Here is a 22109-nt window from a genome sequence, read left to right on the forward strand (position 1 = left end):
CTTACACTGCACCTGAACACAAAGAAAACAGGCAGAATGCGACCAATGTGACTCTGCTCACAACTTGATTGTAGCTTGATTGTGCATTTGTAAGAAATCTGGAAGCTAAGGCTCATCATCTCCTCTTGCTGGGAATTAGTAGGTCTGTACAGAACTTGGAATTATGCTGCATTTATAAGCAGTATTTAATAAGGATCTGTGTTAGCCATGATGCTGTTAAGAAGACAATGAGAAAGGAAAACCAGAATTATCTCATCAAATAAAGAAACAATAGTGTCTGTAAAATAATGAATTAGCCAAGCACACCTTCCTCTCTTCCAGAGCACAAGGCTGGCTCATCTCCCATGAGGGCAGAGATGCCATCCCATAGACGGCCTGCTGCTACAGATGCTCTTCTATCATCAGGACCAAAAGTGGCTGGAGGCAAGCCAAGGTTAAAAGGAGACCAACAGAAATAAAACAGCAGCAGGAGAGCTGAAAGAAGATTGGCACATTTTAAAGCAAGCAGGCTGATTATGCAGGAAACCACAGAGCCTCAGCTCAGCCTTGGCAGTAGCTAAAGGTCACTCTGCTGCACACGGATGTGCCCCAGGGGACCTGCAGCACTGGAGAGAAGGAACACATCAGTGCCTTCAGGTGAAAGAAAGCAGGATGTTCAGCCAGGAAAACTATGCTAAAAATACACTTTCTGAAGGCAGGTGAGGAAGAAATAGAGAGAAGTGGACAAAAGGGAAATAACAGGTCACTAAGCATTCATATCAAAAATACCACAGGCTACAGGCCTTCAATCCTCCTAATTAATCCACCAAAAGGGTGAAGAAGGGAGTGTTGGCCTTCAGCATTTTAGCTGGCATGTGATTTACCCTACAGGAAAGTCCTTTGAAGATATCCAGGAGGCCCTTTTTTTTTTTGAAAAGCAGAATTTGACACTGACATTAGTGCCAGTGGCAGCACAGCCCTCTTGGGGCCCTGCAAGTCAAATGCATCCTAGAATGACATTAATTTGAATTAACTATCAGCTTCTACACAGCTGTTAAACTCTGCACATGAGCCCTTCTGTAGATGTGAAGTTCAAGCCAGGGTTAAGGGTGAATTTGCAATGTAAAATGTGACTATACTGATAATGATTTTTTTAGCACAGAGTTATAAATTTGAAAACAAACCCCTGAGTGATAATAGAAAAGGAAGGGGCAATATTCAGTATTTGAACCAGATGCCTTGATTCCAATGGGAGATGCCTTGATTCCAATGGCAGAGAAAGACTCAGTTCACAGGGACTCAAGAACAGCCATAAACATAGGAGACAGTAATTGAGAGGTGGATTTCACAAAAAGATGTTCTTGTTGATGAAAAAAGGGGCTCTTTAACTACACACGATTATTTCTCCTGTATTTCTGTGGAAAAATCATCTTGACTTCTTTACTGAGCTATTTCTCAGCAAAATCCTCATTAAAAGGAGAGTCCCAGACACTTCATGTTACTCCAGATAACAATACCACACTTAGCTCCAGTGGAGACTCTGGTATTGAATTATCCTTCACCATTCAGCCTCTTAATTGAAATTTGTCATTCTAACAACGCCAGAGCACATTCAGCAGTTTCACGATCATTACTGTAATTCTGAGGCTGACACAGGAAACATGGCATAGAAACACAAGGGCTCAATTTTAAATTGGCTAAAATAAAGTTTATTTTACTGTTACAATATATAATCTTTTATTAACACAACTCACGAGGTGTTTACAAAATAATCTCATTTTCTGCTGCATTTTAAACACTACTTTTATACAAACTTTAAAGGTAAAATAGGAGTTTGTAGCTAAAAAGGCTTTCTGTTACATATTTAGAAGCATCATTATTAGAGTTACTTCAAACAAAACTTTTTTTTCTTATGGTGCCACCTTCACAGACAAAACAATGTTTATTGTAAAGACCTGAGGGAGGATTCATGAAAGCTTTCTTTAGACGAAGGATGCCAGTCCTCTTTGGCTGACAGTGAACAAATACATTTGAGCCCTTGCAGCCGGGAGGGCCAGTGGAATCTGGGGGTGCATTGGGATGAGTGTGGCAAGCAGGTCAAGGCAAGTGACCCTACCCCTCTACTCAGCCCTGGGGAGGCCACCTCTGGAGTGCTGTGCCCAGCTCTGGGATCCTCAGTACAAGAAGGACAAGGAGCTCCTGGGGAGGATCCAGCAGAGGCCACAAGGCATTGCTCTGCTCCTTAGGGACACCCAAATGTCCCCTCCATGCCTGACTGGCTGCCAAGGGCTTCCAGGTCTGGATGGAGCTTGGGGCTGTTCAGGTGTCCCCAAACTCCAGAAGCCCTGCACAGCTCAGTCATACTCTCACCCCTGGACTTAGCTCAGTTGCTGCTGCTGCCTCACCTGCTGACTGAAAGAAAGGAGGACTGAAAGAAGAAAGAAATTGTTTACATTGAGGGTAGCAGAGCACTGAACAGGCTGCCCAAGGAGGTTGTGGAGTCTTCCTCTCTGGAGACATTCCAAACCCACCTGGACACATTCCTGTGTCTCCTGCTCTGGGTCACCCTGCCTTGGCAGGGAGGTTGGACTGGATGATCTCCAGAGGCCTGTCCAACCCTAACAATTCTATGGTTCTGTAACTTAGGTGTTCTGAAATGCCTTACAAAGGAATCTCTTCCCCTTCCTCACACTGACTGTAGGGAAGGGAAGGAGCCTGGTGCCTAACAGAAGCTTTCATGAATCCCCACACTGACGACCCAGTATGCAGCAAGATCATAACACACAGAGCCCTCTGGTCCTTAATGCTGCACAAGACAACATGGAAATCTTAAACAGAATAAAATTTGAAGTGTTACAGTTGTCATAAAACCTAATTTTAACATGTTAAAATTAAAGTCACCTAAAGTCCTCTGTGAATCTGGTAGTAACAGGCAGGTATTACATTACTGAACCCTGATCTCCACTACAATGCACTAAAATACCTTAGAAAGAGTGGAAAAAGTGACCATTTTCACAGCTGCTGGAGGGGTATGTGCTAAAGTGAATGGATTTATGTTTCTGACAGTCAAGTTAGTTGACAGATTTTACGTGATAGCAGATTGACAGTGATTACTTTATATACAGCAAGCAGGTAGAAAGAGGTGCTACTTGTATTTTTTTTTTCATGCATAGTTTAACCAGCTTACAGCCAGCTCATCTCCATTCAGACTAGAGATGCATGATCCACCATTTGGTATAAGCCAAACTACCAGCAAATATATTTCCAGTGCAAACAAAATTGTCTTTCTTCAAGAAAAACAACAAATTTAATGCTACTTCTCAAAAAACAATGCTTATGCTGCATTATTTTTTACCTATTTTGGTCTGCATTTCTGAAGTTTCCTTCCTCTCCCCAAATCACATCCAAAGACAGATGATCACAGTATTTTTTTTAGGCAAATGACTGTCTCTTCCACAAAACAAATTATACTGCTCATTGAAGATCATCCCTGAGAGCACTGTTCTATCTAGACACTTAGACAGCCAGAGAAATCTCAGAGCTTAAAGGGAAAAAAGGCTGTTCACCCTGTGAAATCTTGTGGTTTTAGAAAGTAAAAAAAACTAGCTACTTGGAGCATTTAATTTCCCTGAGCTGAGTGAAATTTGAAGACAGTAATTAGTAACATGAAGCATAGCAACATCTACAGCTGTACTTACAGAAGCTGCAATTTTTTACAGTGGTGAAGTCAGACGTTACATTACAAGCACACAGCAGTTAGTGGTGGTTCCTTTCACTTGCTTCCTGCCACAGGAAATGCAATGGCTTCTTTGGTGAGAAACAGCACTGAAGAAGCTCCATGACTTCAGATTCTTTTGCCTTCTGATATTCCAGACACCTTTAAGTTAGTGGAGACACCACCAGGCCATAGTGCAGTACAAGTAGACCATCCTAGAGAGAAGAGAAAGAAACTTTCTCAGAATAGCATCTTCCCTTCTCCATGAGGCATTTCTGTCACCACCTGGTACAACTGCTGCATGGCAGGACCCCAGGTACAATCTCACCATTTTATACTGTGTCCCTTCCATATGGAGGATGCAAGTTTTGAAGTATCAAGGCAAATAACTGTATTCCCCTCTCCTCTTTGAGATGGAAAAGTGCATAAAAAAAAAAAAGTAAAATCTGGTGCTGCTTTTATAATAAAGTTACAATGGCATTATCATCATACTCTTGTTTACAAGTTGTGCTGATTTCCACATGGTATTGTGGAGCAGAAAAAAATGTAATCCATTAAGTAGCTCTAGAAAGTGCTGCCAAAAGTTGTAGCACAAGAATCCAGACTACTACTATATACATTTATTAAGTAATAAATGCATTGGGTTAAAAAACTCCAAATGACAAACTATTAGTTTATTAACTCACGTTTCTCCTCTTCCAAGACTGCTTGACATAATAAAAAATCCCTTTCACCTGTGAAACAGGACACTTCTGACCCATTAGTCTTACTTATGTCACTTAATTCACAGGCAGTTGCTGAAAGGCCACTTAGTCTGCAACCACCACAGACCCACTGGGAATCTGACATTGCACTACACCGACTTATATGGACAGACTTTAAAAAAAAGTGATTTTTTGAAGAGAGAACTACATTAGTACCAATGGACGTGTCAGAATTTTTACTATATTTTGCTTCAGATGTTTTTATCTGTTAAGACGCAGGCTGTAAGATAATGTATTAGTACCAACTCACTAACTTTTCTTCATCTTCTTACCCTGTTAATAACCAGGAACCCACTGCTAACTCCTGAAAGGATACAGGAGCTTTACCTCACTAGGTGATTAGCATAATTGGGATAGCAGCATTGCAAGGCAGAACAGGTTCTAAGAGGTTACTCAGGAACCTCTTGGCACATAAAAAAGTTGTTATACCTTCACAAAGGTACTTATTCCTTGTGCCCACTAGCTCCTTCAAAAGAGAAAATAAGACACATTCAAAACTTTATTTTGGAGAAAAATTGTGGTCAAAATCAGTTTTTCCTCTATTTTCCAATTTCTTAAAGGAAATAAATATTTATACAAGAAGAAAATGCTACAATGTATTCTTTGATGAATAATTTTGAAGTTATACATTCGGCAGTAGGACATTTAAAGGAAATAGCCCTGTTAAACCCAAGGCCAAACCCACTGCAGTTCCTTCTCTACAAAGAGAAGATGAGAGTTACCCCAGTACTGGCACTTCTTACTCTGTAATTATTCACTTGTAAAGCATTACACATTTCTAGCTATGTTCAGCTGCCTTCTCTAGATACTGTTAATTAAAGGAAGTCCAAACAAAGAATGAGCTCTCACTGCCCATTACAAATCTCAAGGCTAACTCAGACAGGCACAAAAGAAAAGCAAAGCTCTCCAGTGTCCTTTGACACACATTTGTGACCCTGACCTAAAAAAAATGCAAAGGATCCCACCTGTTACACCCAACTATAAATTTTAGAATGGAACTGACAGCCCAAAACATCAGAGCATACACTCCTTCTGATGTTCTAAGTGCAGCAGCAACAAAAAGTGTCCCACTTTCCAAGTTCACTAACCCCATAGCAAAGAGTAAAACACTTCCATAGGAAATGTGTGCTAGAAGGTCACAGAAATTAAATTAGAGCACAGTTCTTCCTGCCTAGCTCAGGAGACCAAAAAACCAGCACAGTAGAATTGGGTTACAAAAAGGTGAGAGCTACAAAGAGACCATTATAACCTGCCAAATCTCTGTGCCAAGGGCCAAGGACATCAAGGAAGGTACTCCTTTTAGCTTTTCCCATGTGTGAGCTCATTATACCCATCAGTGATGCAGAACTCTGAGAGGGCCCAGTTTTAGACAAGTGACAATAACCAGCAGATTGGATCAGGTTGCATTTGTGCAGCAGAGGGGAGGAAGGTAAGACTGGGAAGAAGTTATATTCCCATTTAGTTAATAACAAGCTTCCTTTCTCAGCTACTTGATCAAACTCATAATTACAGGCAGCTCTCAAAGCCTGGTAACAAAACTGAGCCTTTAAAAGTCTCTGTAAGTGTTTTTTGATGACTCCTTGCAGTAAAGTCCACAAGTTTTACACTGTTTAAAAAATTAAAAGAGCAAAGTTGTTTCTTATTATATAAATTCTGTCAGTGAGTTTTTTTATGGTTTTGCCATAAACAGAGCTAGAAATCCTACTTTCAGCTAATTAGGAAGATTTAACCAACCACCCAATTTCAGAAATGTCAAAATATCTTGACATCTACAAGATTAAACAAGATTTATTCCTGATTCATTTTTAGCCTTCTATCAACTACTCAGAAATGAACATGCTATTTGCTTACATTCAACCACTAATACTAGTTGCCTATTTACTCCAATTAAAACAACCCAAATAGGTTACTATGGGATCAGTGTCAGAAATGTTTATTTTATGATCAGATCCCATTTGTTCTTCCCACACTTGTTGGAAAGGCAGAAATGTATCCAGAAGAGCTAAAATCCTGCTAGCTTGCACCTCCAGGAAACTTTCATTTACTCAGGCTCTAAGGCATGATTAGACAGTGCTAGTCAGTAGCAAAAAAAAAAAAAAAAAAAAAAAAAAAAAAAAAAAAAGAAATACAACACCCAAAATCCCAAAATCTTCACAAACAAATCTTAAGAACCATTCAATGTAAGTAAAAGCCACTAAGAGCACCACCAAGTGATTATGGTTCAGAACAATAAATCACACACAACATACGTCATGCTGCAAATGCTACTGCACGTTAAAATTAATATATTTGCCAAAGAGAAACTTATCTGCATTTCTATAACCACTTTTCCCAGCAAAAAGAATAACTGCTGACATAAATAAACTTGCAAGTGAAAAATGTGACTCAGAATAGCAGCTATTTTTCTCCTCTAACAGTGGTTGTACTCATCTAAATAAGAGCCCAATGTTCATTCCTTTAAATGACTTTCTGTTGCAGAAGTAGTTACTGAAGCTTTTTTCTTTGCATGAAGCATCTACAGTGAACCTCAGAAACCTGTAAAGGACAACAGCAGTATTGAACAGTGTCTCAGCATTCTGGTGAGAGCTGTTAGGGACATTCCAAGCTCCAACACTGATTTGGAAAGGCTGGAAAGTTACAAAGGCACAAGATGCCCTTGGAGTTTAATGTAAAATTCATCAAATGCTCCTCTGCACTTGTAGTTTCACTGGCCAGGACAACTGTGCCTCTTATTTAATTTCAGATCCTGGTGAGAAATAAACAACCCTCACCACTTTAGACTTGACCCATTCATTGGGAATTTTTTCATGGCTAATAATCTAAAAATATTTTCCAAGGTTTTTTTTAAGCGTAGAAATGCATCCTCTTGATTTCTAAAAAAAATATTATAATGTTAGACTAAAGAACATGAAAATGTCACAATTATTTCAATATCAAAAAAAGAAGCAACATTACTACTGTAACTATTTGGCATCCTTAGAGATCTTCTAGCAATATGAAGAGAAATTAAAGATGCACCTGGTCTTTCAAATTTCCTGTCAAAAGTGACTACGAAAGAACAAGACTTCATAATAAGCCAAGATGTTTCTTTTCTATTTATGTGTCCAATAGAGAAGCCTTGAGAGAATTAACTGGTAGCACACTGATTTGGTAATAAATGAGATTTGAAACATCACTGGAGAATGCATCCCAAGGCAACTGCTCTCTTCGTGGAGCTGCTGACTGGTACTTCATCACCAAACATCAACCAGGCAGACCCAGTTCTGACAAGAAATGAAATTGCTGCAGAATTCCTTGAAGTGCTCCCCCAAGAGCATTTCTCATCCATGAAAAGCTTTCGTGCTAAGCTCAAGTCTAAAACCACACATGTGACTATACCCCTGGACTGAGAAATATATAATCCCTTGCCATTTACTGAAGCTTTTAGTAGAGAGCACTTCCATCACTTTGTGCTGATTGCTGAATTTACTTACAATGACTCATAGTGTCAGAAACAAGTTGGTTACCAGCACCCACTGCCCCCCAGTTTCTATTCCCTGCTCCCCAAACTGGATTAGGTTATGTTTTCATTTCTTCTTTATGCTACTATAAACCAGCTAAGACATCAGGTGTGGCATTTATTCCCTTCAACTGCAGAAACAGCACAAGCCTCACAGATTTTAATGTCTGCCATGATTAACATGATCCAAACACTTCTGCCTTGACTCTGGGACCCCTCCTAGTGATTCAAATCAGGTACAAGTGACGCAAAGTCCAAGAGATCTCAAATTCAGCTTTTTACTTCCTGCCTCCAACAGAGTTTTCCGGTACCATAAGAGAGCTCAGCAGGCATTTAAAACGTAAATGTTTGTGCATGTGTGTGCACAAACAAGTGAGGAGGGCTGATTTTGCTACTATTTTAGCCCTTCTGCTATCTCCTAGGATTGCTTTCCAAATAAAATACCAAACCAATCCTATTTCTTCCTACTGTATTAAATATTAACTTTTCAGACTAAGTTCGGATTAAGATACAATTTACCATATATCACAATTTTACATCTCTGTCTAATGATGCACTTGGCAGACTACTTCATTGTTTCTGCGTACTAAAATGGTGTGCATCTCTAAAGATGCTTTGAAAAGATTCACAAAGAATTTTTAAAAAATGCACTATTATTTGCAAAGCCAGCAACACTAAAGACAGCAAGTTATCAACAAGAAATAGCTGGCCATACACTCATGCTGTGACCAGAGCCAATACAATATGCATCAAGCACATTTACTGCATTCATTACCCTCTATCTGTAGTTTGTGTTTTTATAAGCAAGTTTATTCTCCTGACCCAGTCACAAGGATAGCCTTATTTGGGATTTGTCCTCTGATTTCCCACAGAGATGCAATTGCCAGAAAGGAAAAACAAAGAATGTTAATTGAAAGAAAGGCTGGTACATTTTATCCTTGGTAAGACAGCAACTTGTTTTGGGGGGGAAAACACCCCAACACAAACCTCTCATATCCAGAACATCATGAGACCAAGAAGAACGTGGTACACTTTGTCAACTCTACTTAAAAGATAAAAATGATTTTGCATAAAGTGGAGATATTTTTCTTAGTGACTTCTTCAGACAAGCTGGTGCTACCTGAGGGATTAAGAGAGGTCTTCTGTTTCGAAACAGCAAACCTGGAACCAAGCCCCGGCTGCCACGCACCTGTACTGCACTCTCTCCTATGACCTGACGAATTTCCCTCAGTGTCTGGTAGTGCTCCAGCAGGTGATCACCACATATTATATCCACCTGTGAAAAAACACAAGCATGGTTAAGACCAACTTGCCTTTGGAATAGCAAAACAGTGTCCAAGCCCTTTCAATTTTATTAGCAGAGTTCAATGCTAGCATGTTAGGCACTAAAGCCATCTTTACCTCTTTTGTCCAAATGAATCTAGCATTCACAGCAGTACTGCACTGCCCCAAAACCTTTCATGGCCCTGACCTGGGCTCACTGCTGAACAGAGAGGACAGTTTGGTGTGTCCACTGAAACAAGCTCTTTAGTAATAGCTGTGATGAATTTAATGGGAATTTAAACCATGTATTAAAATGATCACACAAACATCTGCCATCATTCATCAGTTGCAAAAAGGAAAACTTTTTTGTGCCACCAAAAAAAAAAAGCGCCATTGCCACCCTCCTTCTTATCTTGAGAGAGAAAACACCTGACTATTTCCACTTAATACTGTGGAAGAAGTGCCTTAATAGAAAGGAGCATCTTAGTGCATGCCATTGTCAGCAAATTACACGACAGTCCTCTTTCAGCATGCACTCAGTCAGTATTCCTCGGGTGCAGCTGCAGGACATTCTCAGCAGTTCCATGCATTGTCCTCTACTGCAGCTGAACTCAGTCAGTGGTGCCTGCAATTCCATGGGAGGCACTTGTTTAGTAACTGCCCACAAAAACAGTAATTTTGTGGAAAACACAAACCTTAATGAGATATTTTCAATTCCTTGCTTTGATTATTATGAAAAATAGGCTTCTCTATAAAGTTACCATGTATTTACAGTGTTTAATGTAAATCCAGTCTCTAACATTCCAAATCAGAGCAGCTAAACACAGCGCTGTTTTTCTCTCTCGACTTGAGCTTGCTTACATTTTCCTTATGAGCAATTTCTAGGTAAGGAAATGAGAGTGCTCTCATCTATGAATTGACAAGACCTCAAAACTGAAGATAAGAGCATTGACAATGAGCAGTCCCACAGCTTTCTGCAAGGGAAAGCTTCTGCCTAAGCTCTGCCCTGCAGCAGTGGGGGAGCACACTGCAATATCATGATGTATTGTCTCATAGGCAATAGGATGTGCTCCGTACTGCAGCTGTTCCACTCCCCCAGATTTATCTTCTTCTGCAGGCTGACCCACTACCTCTCTCTTGTTCTTCATTGAAAGATTTAGTAAGATTTGTGCTGGCAGACCACATTGTTCTGAGACTTGGGAATGCAGCAATTCCACTCCTCAGAGGTTCAAAAAGGACTAATTTACTGCACCACCTGTATTGTATGAGAATGATGCAGAGTACTCTCTTTGTGTTTGATTGTTAATGTGCAGAAGATGTAAACTGCTTAGCAGCACTTCTGCTTTTAGCTTCCAGGAAGTCAAAATCTGTGTGGACATAACAATAAATACTGATTACCTATTGACCCATATATACTTATAAGTTAACATCAACATTTGATGTATTTAACATAGTACTCGAAAAATGTATTTCTTTTCCATTTTTCCTTTTGGAAAACTGTCTGCAGTTCTTTCTGCTATCTTCCATGCATTTTTAACCTCTACAGTTATTACTGCAGGAAGACAAACATGACTGCTTTGCTTTCCAGATATATATGAGTTTAATTACTTTTGCTTTGTAAGCTTACTTCTACAATTTTTATAGCATAAGGCACTGAAAACTCAATCTTGCTCCCAATGAAACATATCACATAAATGTTTTATATATTCTACAGAAATAGAAAATCTAATCTGTTTGACCAATACAGGATGCAAACAGACAGTTGCAGCTGCTGACAGTCTCTCAATACAGAATTAGAATGCTTGTTTGAAATTACACTGTTGTACCTGCAGCTCCAGTTTCAAACAGCAGTCATTAAAGAGCCAATGTCTAATAATAAATTAAGAAGAGTTTCTCACATTTACTGTATTCGAGTTCTCCAAATACCAAATGCTTAATCTCCTAATTCCAGCCCCAAAGCCTGAAATTCTGCCTGCTAATTGTAATGCTAGCACTCATTCTGTAAGGACAAGAGAATAAAACATACAATGAAAAACAAATCTCAGGGCAGTGCAAAAATAAGTTGTGAAATGTGTCTCAGAGGAATCCTTGTGTCACACAGGAATGAATATGTTCCATTACAAAAGAGGCACCAGCACCACCAGTGCTATGAATTCACTAAAATGTCAAATGACTGGTAAAATTGAAGACAACTAGTACTGATTGCCTGAGACAGCAGTAACTGTAGCTTGTCATTTTGCTGAAAGGAAGCATGAAGGTGAATCTGCCGAATACTCAATCATTTCTGTTAAAATTCTTATTAAAATAAAATAGGTTTTCCATTATGCCATTTCTTTTCTTTTGGTGACATGTCTGCTACTAGAGCTATTTCTCTAAAAGCCACCATAACAGACAATTATAAATTCATGCTCACTAAGTAAGACAGATATAAAAATAGAAAAAGTTCATGCAAGGGACACGTCACATAAGACTCATCCTAAGGGAGAATGTGGCCCAGAAAGCAGTAGGCTTCAATCATTATCTTCTATACCAACTCATACTACCCAGGGAAGGACAAGGAAAACACAAAGTTTTACAGACTGACATGAGTATTTGAGCTAGTTATTTAAAAAGCTGTCAGAACTTCCCATTTCCTCTAGCTGCTGTTTACTTTCCAGAGGTCCTGGATGCTTTTATTCCACGGTCCAAGACTGGCAAAAAGAAATTACATCAACAACACATACACTGTGTATGAGCACAGAGTCCTTTCTCCCAGTCTCCCCCCAGACTGCAGTTCACACACTTTTAGGAATGCGCATCTGGCAACAGAACATTTCTGTTCCATCAGCCCCATTAATGAATTCCAAGCAGCTGAGCTGCAAGTCTTTCAGCAGCTTCTCTCATCCTTACAGAAGAAATAGCAGGAAGGAATACTGCTGTTGCAGGAGGAGCTCAAAGGAAATCACACTCTGAAGAAAACTTCTGATGCCAAAGACAAGAACCTACTGGGTTCCAAACAACACAAACTGTATTTAGCTCCTATCAGATGTTACCTACTCAGCTATTACTGGCAATTCCAGTAAGAATATTCAAGAGAGACCTTATCATTAGTAGTATACATAAACACATACAGAAAATTAGTCGTTGCCCAAAGCACAGAGTTCAAAACAAAGCATCAGAAAGAGTCTGCTAGCTCAAGTAGATAAAAATAAATGAAACCTTAACCTTCAGATAAACTAGGGATTTTAAATCGTAATTGATTTGCAAATACAGTTACAGAAGTCTGAAAGCAATTTGAAGTCTCAGAATAGGAAAAAAAAGAACAAAGGCAGTAGCTTCAAAACTGCTTTTTAGACTTCTATATATACTGCCACACACTAGCCAGATGGCTTATTTCACATTTTCATTAACCTAAATCCATTGCACTTGTGCAGGTCAATGAAGAAGGGCACGTATTAGCTCAAATTCGACATGGAAAGATTAAGTCAGAGATGTCCAAGCAGAGCCAGGAGTTCAGGAGGGTGAGTAACATACCTTCTATCATTTGGTCATCAAATGAGCTCTAACAGGGAATGAGTGAAACATTCTCAAATAGTACTTTTGCAGACTGTCAAACTAAGCTGATATTCAGTACGAACTGACTGCACCCAACACACAGGCGCAGGCTGATTTTGAAAGATGAACACCTGCAGTTTCCAAGACAGATGCTCAGTGTTCCTGAAAATTGAGATTCTGATGTTCTATTTAAGAAAATCCAAGCAAACAAAACAATTCCTTCCCCTCAAATAAACAACAACTAAATAATACAAGAAGTTTCTCCAGCCTCATTTTGAGGATACTTGTTTTGTTTAGACTGTCAAGTCACCATCATGTGACAGCTACAGACTCTCACTGAGAGGAAACCATTATACATTAATTTCTCTGCAGGATGAATAATTTATATTTGATTTGCTTTGTCACCACTGAAAAGGTAAGCAGCACGAATACTCATTACTGAGGCACACATTATTGCCTGTATTGTCCCACAGTTACTGCTGTATGAAAACAGCCCTAACTCCAAATCCAGCACCAAACTTCTACCATTTGCCTATTCACATCAGCATCAGCTTGATCTTCCACGAATTGACAGCTTTAAGAATTATTTACACATTACAGAACTGTTGCACTTTCCCAACTGAATGGCTGCTGAAATACACTGAAGAATTGGAAACTGGGTTTGACATGCAGTTCCTCTCAAAATGGTTGAGAAACATGAAGCTAGATTCTTTTGAATTTATTCTGCTCCTTTGAATTCTTATTTGGAGGAAAGTGTCTGTATTTGCACTCATGCACATTTCAGCACATCCATCCATAGTATAATTCTTTCTTAGCCCTTGTTTGCCTTCAATTAAATTTTACTATTATTCACCTTGCAGCAGCTTGCATCATGCCTTTGCATGCTCCCACATTCCCACTTTCCTCTCTAGCTTTACCTCTGAAACAGCAGAATCTCTTGGCTTTGAATTTCTTTGGCTGAAATTTTACAAGGCACTTTAGAAATTCTGTCCAGGTAGTACAGTAGTATGAAAATCTGAATAGGTTGCAAGTGAGTTAGAAGAGTTGTTCCTTGCAGATCATAAAATTGTAAACAATTCATTTTTTAATCCTTACTGTAGAAAAAATTCTAACATTGCTTCTAGAATCTACTGAACAATGGAAATGTCTGTCCAAAGCACAGACAACTTGTGACTGCTACAGCAAGGATGTACCTGACAAGCAGGGTCTAGATCCATTTTCCTTCTGAGGAATTTCTCCACATGTCCAATTGTTGCCTCCCCGGAAACACGCACAAACTTCTTTTCCAAAGGCTGCACAGAATAAATAAAGATTTTAAGTTAAAGTTAAGTTTAAAGTCAAAGGTTTTGGCACTAATCCCTCAGAAACTCCAAACTCAAGCAGCAGACCAGTAACAGGGAAATAGCTTACATTTTTGAACCCTTTTCTGATCTACCTGCAGATTACCTCACAGGGAACGGACTAAATATGTATTAAAACTCCAGACACTGTTAAAACATTTAACATTCAACAGCAACTGACTATTTTTAAAATGTTTTAAACAGCCTTATGTTCTGTGTGGCCCAAAAACCTCAGGATAAATAAGGCAGAAAGAAGGGCAAATATGAGACAGAAAGGGTAGGAGGGGATACTGAAGATGAAAAAAGATGATGAGAAAAAAACCTGTGAAATATGAGGATAAAAAGAATAAAAAAAATGCTAGGTAGGTGTGATGTTATACAACAATAGGTTTGAAATACACTGTAATACAAGATTGGCTATTATTATTCTGATGAAAGCGTCAGCTGTACTCAGTAAAAGAAAACCAAACTAAATTAAATATACTCAGGTTATAATTATTCCTGAAGTAAACTGTAAGAAAAAAAATTAATCATATTTGTACCTTAAAATTCCCTGTGCCTTCATTAGCTCTGAAAAAACAAAAGAGTAAATAGTCAACATTGCTAAGATTGTAAATTATTAATATCCTCAAGCTCTTTATTATAACAGTGACTTATTGATTTATGAGTCTTGCATATCCAACTTATTTTCCCAAATCAGGCTCCTCCTTTCATTAAATTGCTGTACATAAAATAGTATTGGACTGAATTTTTATATCTTTTTCTCCTACCCTTTGTATTTCTGTTCCATTTTTCTTGTAAATTCAGCTATTTAGGATGCCAAGGTTTCTCTAATAAAATATGAATAAAACCCAATGCAGTCTAACACCATTTTTAAACACAACATAACACTCATTTTCCTAGGAGTAGGTTGCAATATTGATGGCGCCTAAACACCCATATTTCATGATCCTTGATACTTGGAACCTCAACAGACAGGACCTAAGATGACAGAACACACCCAACCACCTCAGGAGCTCTCCGGGCAAGATGCTGGCCTTCCAGACTGTTCATATGACAGCATTAATGCTCATGCTATCTAGGAACTCAGGAAAGCAGCATGTGTTTCTCTGGAATGTGAAATACATATAAAGGTGGTAAATAACCAAATTTCCAGCTGGCATCAGCCAAGGTTCACTGATTTGCACAGCCTGAGCATGTGATCTATCATTGATCGCCCATCTCCTTCTTGTGTAAATTTCTCAATTAATTAAGGCCAATTCACAACATTTCATTATTCTTGCATTGCACTAGCAGGAATGTACATATGAGAGAGGAAACACTGCAGTGTTTTCATTGCACTGGAGAGGGCAAAAATTCAAACACTGCTATAAATCTGCTGACCATTTGCTACAGCAAGCAAATACAACACTTGTGCAGGCCACACATTAACGTGGCACTTCAAGTTACTATGATTAAGCATCTCCACCTCTAACTATGTACCAGGTATCAGACAGAGCTAAGTAAATCTGTCATGAACTAAGAAACAAACATAAAAAAAGCTTTTCCACTACAGCTGTCATTTTCTTGGATACAGTTCCACAGCCACGGGTGACCACATTATAATCTACAGAGACACAATGTAGACAGTCAGACTTTGAAGGAACAATTTCTTTTGGGCGGTCCAATCTATTCTAAGTTTTCTTCCTCCAAAATGCTTTATTAATCTCTCATTGCCAAGATAATCTCTTTGATTTTGACCATATAAATTCTCAAATGTTAAAAAAGTCACTAAACTAAAATACAAAGTAGATGGTGTTAAGCCATGTTTTTTTTTTTTTTTTTGGTTAGAAACATTCTGTGCTTCCCTCCATATAAATAATAAAAAAACACCCCACAGTGGACAGTTCCACATGGTATAGATGGTATTTGCACAGTATTTCCCGCTTTGCTGCCAATGCTGGACATTTAAAATAAAACTACCAAAAAAAAAAAAAAAAACGGACAGATTCAAAAGTCATCTTGTTTCTCAGGCAGATACAAATTTACTAGGTTTAAGGTCTAAACGGACTTCTGCAAGTCAGGCATGAAGAAAATGAAAACTGAAATTAAGGCAGATACGTGGATTCACAATGTTAAAAAGTTTCTATTATTTGAAAGCCACTGAGTGCTTCCTGCAAGCACATCCAGCATTAACAGTGCTGCCACCCACAGGGATCGGGGACTGGGACCGGGATTTCTCTGCTCAGTTTACTGAGACTGCATGACTTTGCTAAAAATAAAACACATCTACATTTTAAAACTATACTTCCTAGGAAGCCACATCTTAAACATTTAATTACCTGCATCCTCTACCTGTGCATAGCTGGCTGTCACTATCGCACTGTAAGTTAAAACTGGCTTCCCACTACTATTTGAGATGGAAGAAATGCACATTTAATGAAAACTAAGAGCCAGTTAATGGTTCATCACATGCTAGCAGCACCCTCATGTCAGTCAGTTGTTCCTACCTTTGCCCACAACTCACCCAATAAACTCCAGAAGTATGGAAATGTCAAGTTCCGGTGGGATCCGGAACACTGAGCCCAGAACTTTTCGGGGTCTTCCTCTGCTCGGTGGAACTGGCTGTGGGACAGCTAAAATATTCAAGTAGCCAAAATGCAAAGATAACTTGAAATAAAAGCAGCATAAGATACTAACATGCACTGAACAAAACAGAAGAGCTCACCAGGTGAAAAAGCCCATGCAATTCATCCTCTTTTTTGTATTACTAAATCAGCTGTTTCTACATTCTATGCTGAGTATCTCAATCAGAATTTTAATAGCTTTCAGCACAGCACACTCCTAAGAGCTCTGTTTGATAGGGAGACACAAAATAATTAAAATAATCCCCCGCTGTTTAGCAGACTTTGAAGCTCTCCTTTTTACTCCTCTGTGATGTCTATTACTTATTAAAAGCCAGAAAATAACATTAATGCACATTTAATATATATTTCCTAGTTGTAAGCAAAATATGCAGTTTAAAATAATTCAGCCATGATCAGAGTTAAAGTGTTGCCAATTCATCTATTTTTGTAATCCGATATCTGTGACAAGTTATAATTTCCAGATAACTAAGAATCTCATATTTGCAAAGTACTTCCATCTCCAGTTGTGAACTGATATTTTAAAGAAAGCCCTTAAGAATAAATGACATGGTAAGTATTTTCTTAAGAGTGTTTCTTAAAGTGATTACAGCTCACCTGGTTTGGGCACTTCTAATCCTCTTTCTTTATAGAAGTCATGCATTTGTTTTTTCTCTCCTGAAAAAATGCAGAATACAGATTGAAATGTTTCAGATGCTGAGAATATCTATTCTCATTGACCAATTTTCATTGGTTAGAGCAAAAACTTTCCAAGTTTCTACAGACCTTCACCATCACTGGTATTTCATGAGGCTGAGATACTTAAGAAACCCAGACTAAAATTCTGCTAGTAAAAACTGAGAGAAAATCAGAGAAACTGGCCATAAATAATACTGAAATAGCTGCAAGAACTAATATCCTTCTGGCTGTCATGCCTCGTCACATGACATGGTATTTTATAACCTGTTCACATACAGCACAGTATTTTTATTCTGTATTTGTATATACACATATATTTTTATATATACATATATTTTTACATATATGCTCATGGTATACAAAGCAATACCATCTATAGTCCATACATCTCCACTGGATTGTATATTTCACTCAGCCCATGCAGGGGGACTGTGCAGGATCATTGCCTCCCAAAGTTGAAAATAAATGAGATGAGACAGTAAACACATCTAAAATCAGACAAGTAAACATGGCAATGAGGAAAAGATAAAAGCATTTGAGAGAATCAGTCTTGGCATTTTTTTTACTGAGCCAAGTGAACTTTTTACACAGAATGATAGATATAGCTCTAGTAAAGTAAGAGAACAACTGTGAAATATTATCTGCATGTTTATCTGGATACAGTGACAGCTGTGTTTCATGAGATAAGGTACACACCACTACCACAATAGCATTTAGCAGTCAGAAAGATGCCAGTTGTCACAGTTAATTCATTACAACTTATAACCAAACATCACACAACTATTGTGAAGAGTCCTGAGCAGAAACAAGGCTTTGATTACTCTGTTTTCTATTCTTTTCGATCTCTAGATAGTAATGCAACAGAGAAAGGGACTTACTTTCCTCCAGATTCACAACTAATTTATAGACTATATCTTGCAGTTGTCGGTCCAGTCTATGAAATAAGAAACAAAAAAAAGAAGAGCCTTTGGTGCAAGACAAAATGGTTTCAGTAAACTGTAACAAAGATGCCAAATATAACATTGAAATGGGATGTACATGGAGTGACAGCACCACCCTTCATGAACAGCTCAAGAACCTAAAACTCAATTTTTTGAGTTAATAAATATCCCATGCCAAAAAGTCTTCATCTTAAAAGGAAATGAAATAGTTAAGTGTTCGTATCACCTGTAACACTGAGAAAATACATAAAAATACCCAGGGCAGGGGTAACGAACCCTAGAAATGGATACAAACTAGACGAAATAATAAAAAAAAAGTATTTTTATCTTAATTATTGTGGTGAAACTCATAGTAGTGAACAATGTGTTTTTTGTAACCATTCCTTTGTTTACAACAGGAAAGCACTAAAAGTCTGTAGAACAAAACATTTAAAAGCAAGTAGCAAATCTATAAAAATGTGACAGGTTTATTACCTGATATTATAGAGGGGCTGTGTCTGATGTACAACAATATTGCACTTTGGACATCTGTTGCTATAGTAGAAGTGTCTCACGATGCAGCTTTTACAAACTGTAAAGAAAGAAACCCCACAGGAGTCACATGTCCATCACACAGTGCCATCTGTTCAGGCAGAAGGGGTAAATACACCCCGACTTGCCATACAAAATTTGTCAGAGACAAAATGAAGTCACTGAACACTCCTAATCCAATGGATGCATGGGTGAGAGGACAATGTAGAACATGAGTAGGGCTAAGGCACAATACTGACTGCTTAAAAACACCATACAAACACTTTCAGTAGAAACAAGGTAAGAAATCATGACCCTGCCATTTTCATTGTGTTTTACAAGTCCTTTAAAAACTTGGAAAAAATGCTACTAAGTGGAAATACGTAGAATAAATAACCTGCCATCAAGTCAGCTCCCCATCTGCTTGAATAGAGGAAACTTTTCTGTAACATGTACCAGGAGAGTTCTAAGACACCACCACAGATGCGTTTGCAACTCTGTGCTGTCCTTACTAACAGCTGTGCCTCTTTGTAAATTGCAAACTGTGCTGAATATTTAGTGCTATAGAACAAACTAGTGAGTATTGCTCCAAAAAAGGAGAAAAAAAAGAGAGAGAGAGAGAGAAAGAAAGTTTTCCCTCTATGCAGTGTGAATGTTTGGGAGATCTAGCAAACCAGGATGCTCAGATTCAGGTATGAGCATGGGTGTGACTGAAATAGTCAGCTTCACAGAAGGCGTTTTATTAGTTTGGAGATAAAACAGCTCTTTAGCACTGGGAAAATTGTTGGCACTAGGATTCAGGGGGGGAAAAACCAAGACAAGCACATTGAAATCAGTTATTTATTTCCCACCTGCTTCCATCCATCAGATTATGGACAAACTGTGCCATGGGTGCAGCCCACTGTATCTGAACTGGTACTTCCACAGGAGCTGATGGGGTTTTGTGAACTCACAAGCTCACATCACCAACAGCTTAGGAAAATTTCCAGTCCATTAAAAGCAGAGCAACTCAACTTTCTTTTTTCAGTTATACACTCAAATTCCTGGAGCCTACTTAAAAAAATCATTAAGAAAATATATGTAGTAGCTCTGCTTTTGTCTTACTTGGGCTTTATCTTTTCCTACATCTTCTTCCTTCCTAATATGGACAGCTGACTTCATGATTGATTGATTTGATAATTTTCTGATGCTTAAAACACCCACAAATATATCTCACTTAAGGAACAGAATAAACACACGTTCACTTTGAACAGAGAATTATTTTTCTGAACTCAGAACATTTCAACAGATGAACTGCTTTGAATTTGCAACTAAACCCTTCAGACCATACTGGCAGATACTTACAGGTGTGCAGACATTCTGTAATAGTTGTAGCATCGATAAAGTAACCTTTGCAGATGGAACACAGGATGTAGGGGGTCAACTCTGCGAGGTTTATCATACGCTGCAAACAAAAATTGGTGAGAGTTTGAATACACAGGCTAAGCCATGAAATTCCTTGACTGCAGCTTCCAAAATATCACAGCCCTAAAACCGTGGGAAAAAGTGGGATCAGTTTGTTACAGGAATGGGTTTTCCTAACAGATCATGTAGAGTTCATTTTTTAAAGACTTTTACCTAGTCTTCTAAATTGAGCTTTTTGACAACTGTAATCCAATTTGTATCACGAATCTTACCTAAAAAGAAAACTTTAAACAATAAATCATTTTGGGAAAAGTTCTTTTGGATAAACTCTTTTAACAAAATATCATATAGCCAGCAAGCTTGAAGTGGATGCGGGTGGCAAACAACATCATTATTTGAAAATGCTCAGCAATGCTCAGTTGGAGTCCCAGATTAAGATATAGAGAGAGTTTGTATGACACGAGAGAGTCATCTCTTGTTTGTACACACAGTTATGGATTATACAAATACACACAGAAGCAAAGGCTGAAATTTCACTGCTTTGAATTCTGGTCATGAAGAACATTTACCAGGAACGCTCACAAGTAGTTCCACAACAGCTTTCCTCACTCAATAACGCTATTTCAAGAAAAGAACAAATTTCTTCAATAGCGACGATCTGAGATGTGTCTGAAAGAGGTGACACGTTAGATTCTTACGTTTCCTCTCGTCTCAAAGCCCGACTAAAGGGCTTTCTTTCCCTCAATAGCACCATTCATTTCGCCCACGTGCCACCGTCTACCACCCTCTCAGCCACGCCGAGAGTTTGTAAGGGCTTCACTTAAATAAGACAGATGAAGTGAACTCGGGTAATAATAAAATAAATATTACAATAATAGTACTACTAATAAAAAAGTAAAAATAATAAAAAGTCTATTACCAAACGCGGGGCACGCCGGGAGCGGGGCCTGGCGTGCCCCGGGCACCCTCCCGCCCCCTTTACCTCCCGGTCGTCGTCCGAGTCGAGCTCCCCATCATCCGTTCCGAACCGAGCCCTGGTGTCGCCCTCCATCTCCTCCTCCTCCTCCTCCACCTCCTCTTCCTCGTCGTCTTCGTCGTCTTCGTCCTCATCGCCGCTGGACTCCGAGCGACCCCGCTCGAACTCGAAGGGGTGGGAGCGCGACCCCGAGCAGCTGGGGGCCCCCTCCATGTCCCGGTCCTCATCGGCCGGGCCCAAGCCCTGGCCCTGGCCCGCTCCATCCCCGCCCGAGAGCGCCGGGACCCCGGATCCGGTGTCTCCCTCCATGTCCACGGACCGGGGCTGGCACGGGTCGGTCCACGGCCCGCGGCGCCTGCGTGGGAACGCCGCGGGGCACGCTGGGAAATGCAGTTCCAAAGAACGCAGGGCCGTGCGCTGAGCCGCAACCCGTTTATATTTATATCCCCGAGTGTTGGTTTTGGCTTTTTTTTCCCTCATTTTTTTCCCCCCAAGGACTCGCCAATGAACGCTTTTTTTGTTTTTTTCCCGAAAGACTCTCAATCACACAATACTAGTTTCATTCAAAATAAAGTTTTAATTCTGTAAAATAATTAAATTGTTTGGGTTGCAAAGGACCTTAGAAATAATCTAGTTACTGCCATGGGCAGCGACACCTTCCACTAAAACAAATTCTCAAAGCCCCATCCAACCTGTCCCGGAACACTGCCAGGGCTGGGGCATCCACAGTTTCTCTGGGCAACCTGTGTCAGTGCCTCACCACTTTCACAGCAAAGAATTTCTTCCTAATATCTAATCTAAACCTGCTTTCTGTCAGTTTAAAGCCATTCTCCCTTGCCCTGTCACTACATGCCCTTGTCCAAAGTCCCTCTCCAGCTCTCT

At 39.2% G+C, this 22109-nt stretch overlaps 1 protein-coding gene across 1 annotated transcript; it reads right to left on the reverse strand.

Annotated features, from left to right (window-relative positions):
- Positions 1–1665: 1665 nt before the first annotated feature.
- Positions 1666–21668, reverse strand: PCGF6 (polycomb group ring finger 6). The gene is made up of 10 exons (XM_038141689.1): positions 21234–21668; positions 20192–20291; positions 18812–18908; positions 18275–18330; positions 17316–17375; positions 16601–16709; positions 14637–14664; positions 13948–14046; positions 9147–9233; positions 1666–3909 (listed from the first exon to the last, which is right to left on the reverse strand). Exons 1-10 carry the CDS (start codon positions 21534–21536, stop codon positions 3859–3861), a joined length of 990 nt encoding a protein of 329 aa, XP_037997617.1. The 5' UTR covers positions 21537–21668; the 3' UTR covers positions 1666–3858.
- Positions 21669–22109: the final 441 nt, after the last annotated feature.

The sequence above is a fragment of the Motacilla alba genome, chromosome 6 (genome assembly GCF_015832195.1).
Source record: "Motacilla alba alba isolate MOTALB_02 chromosome 6, Motacilla_alba_V1.0_pri, whole genome shotgun sequence".
Lineage (NCBI taxonomy): Eukaryota > Metazoa > Chordata > Aves > Passeriformes > Motacillidae > Motacilla > Motacilla alba.

Coding starts and splice junctions, on each gene's coding strand:
- PCGF6 (XM_038141689.1), bottom strand. CDS start 21,536: ATGGAGGGAGACACCGGATCCGGGGTCCCGGCGCTCTCGGGCGGGGAT. Junction 14,665..16,600: donor ATACTTCTGGAGTTTATTGG/GTGAGTTGTGGG, acceptor TTGTTTTTTCAG/AGCTAATGAAGGCACAGGGA. Junction 14,047..14,636: donor AAGGCACAGGGAATTTTAAG/GTACAAATATGA, acceptor TATTCTGTGCAG/CCTTTGGAAAAGAAGTTTGT.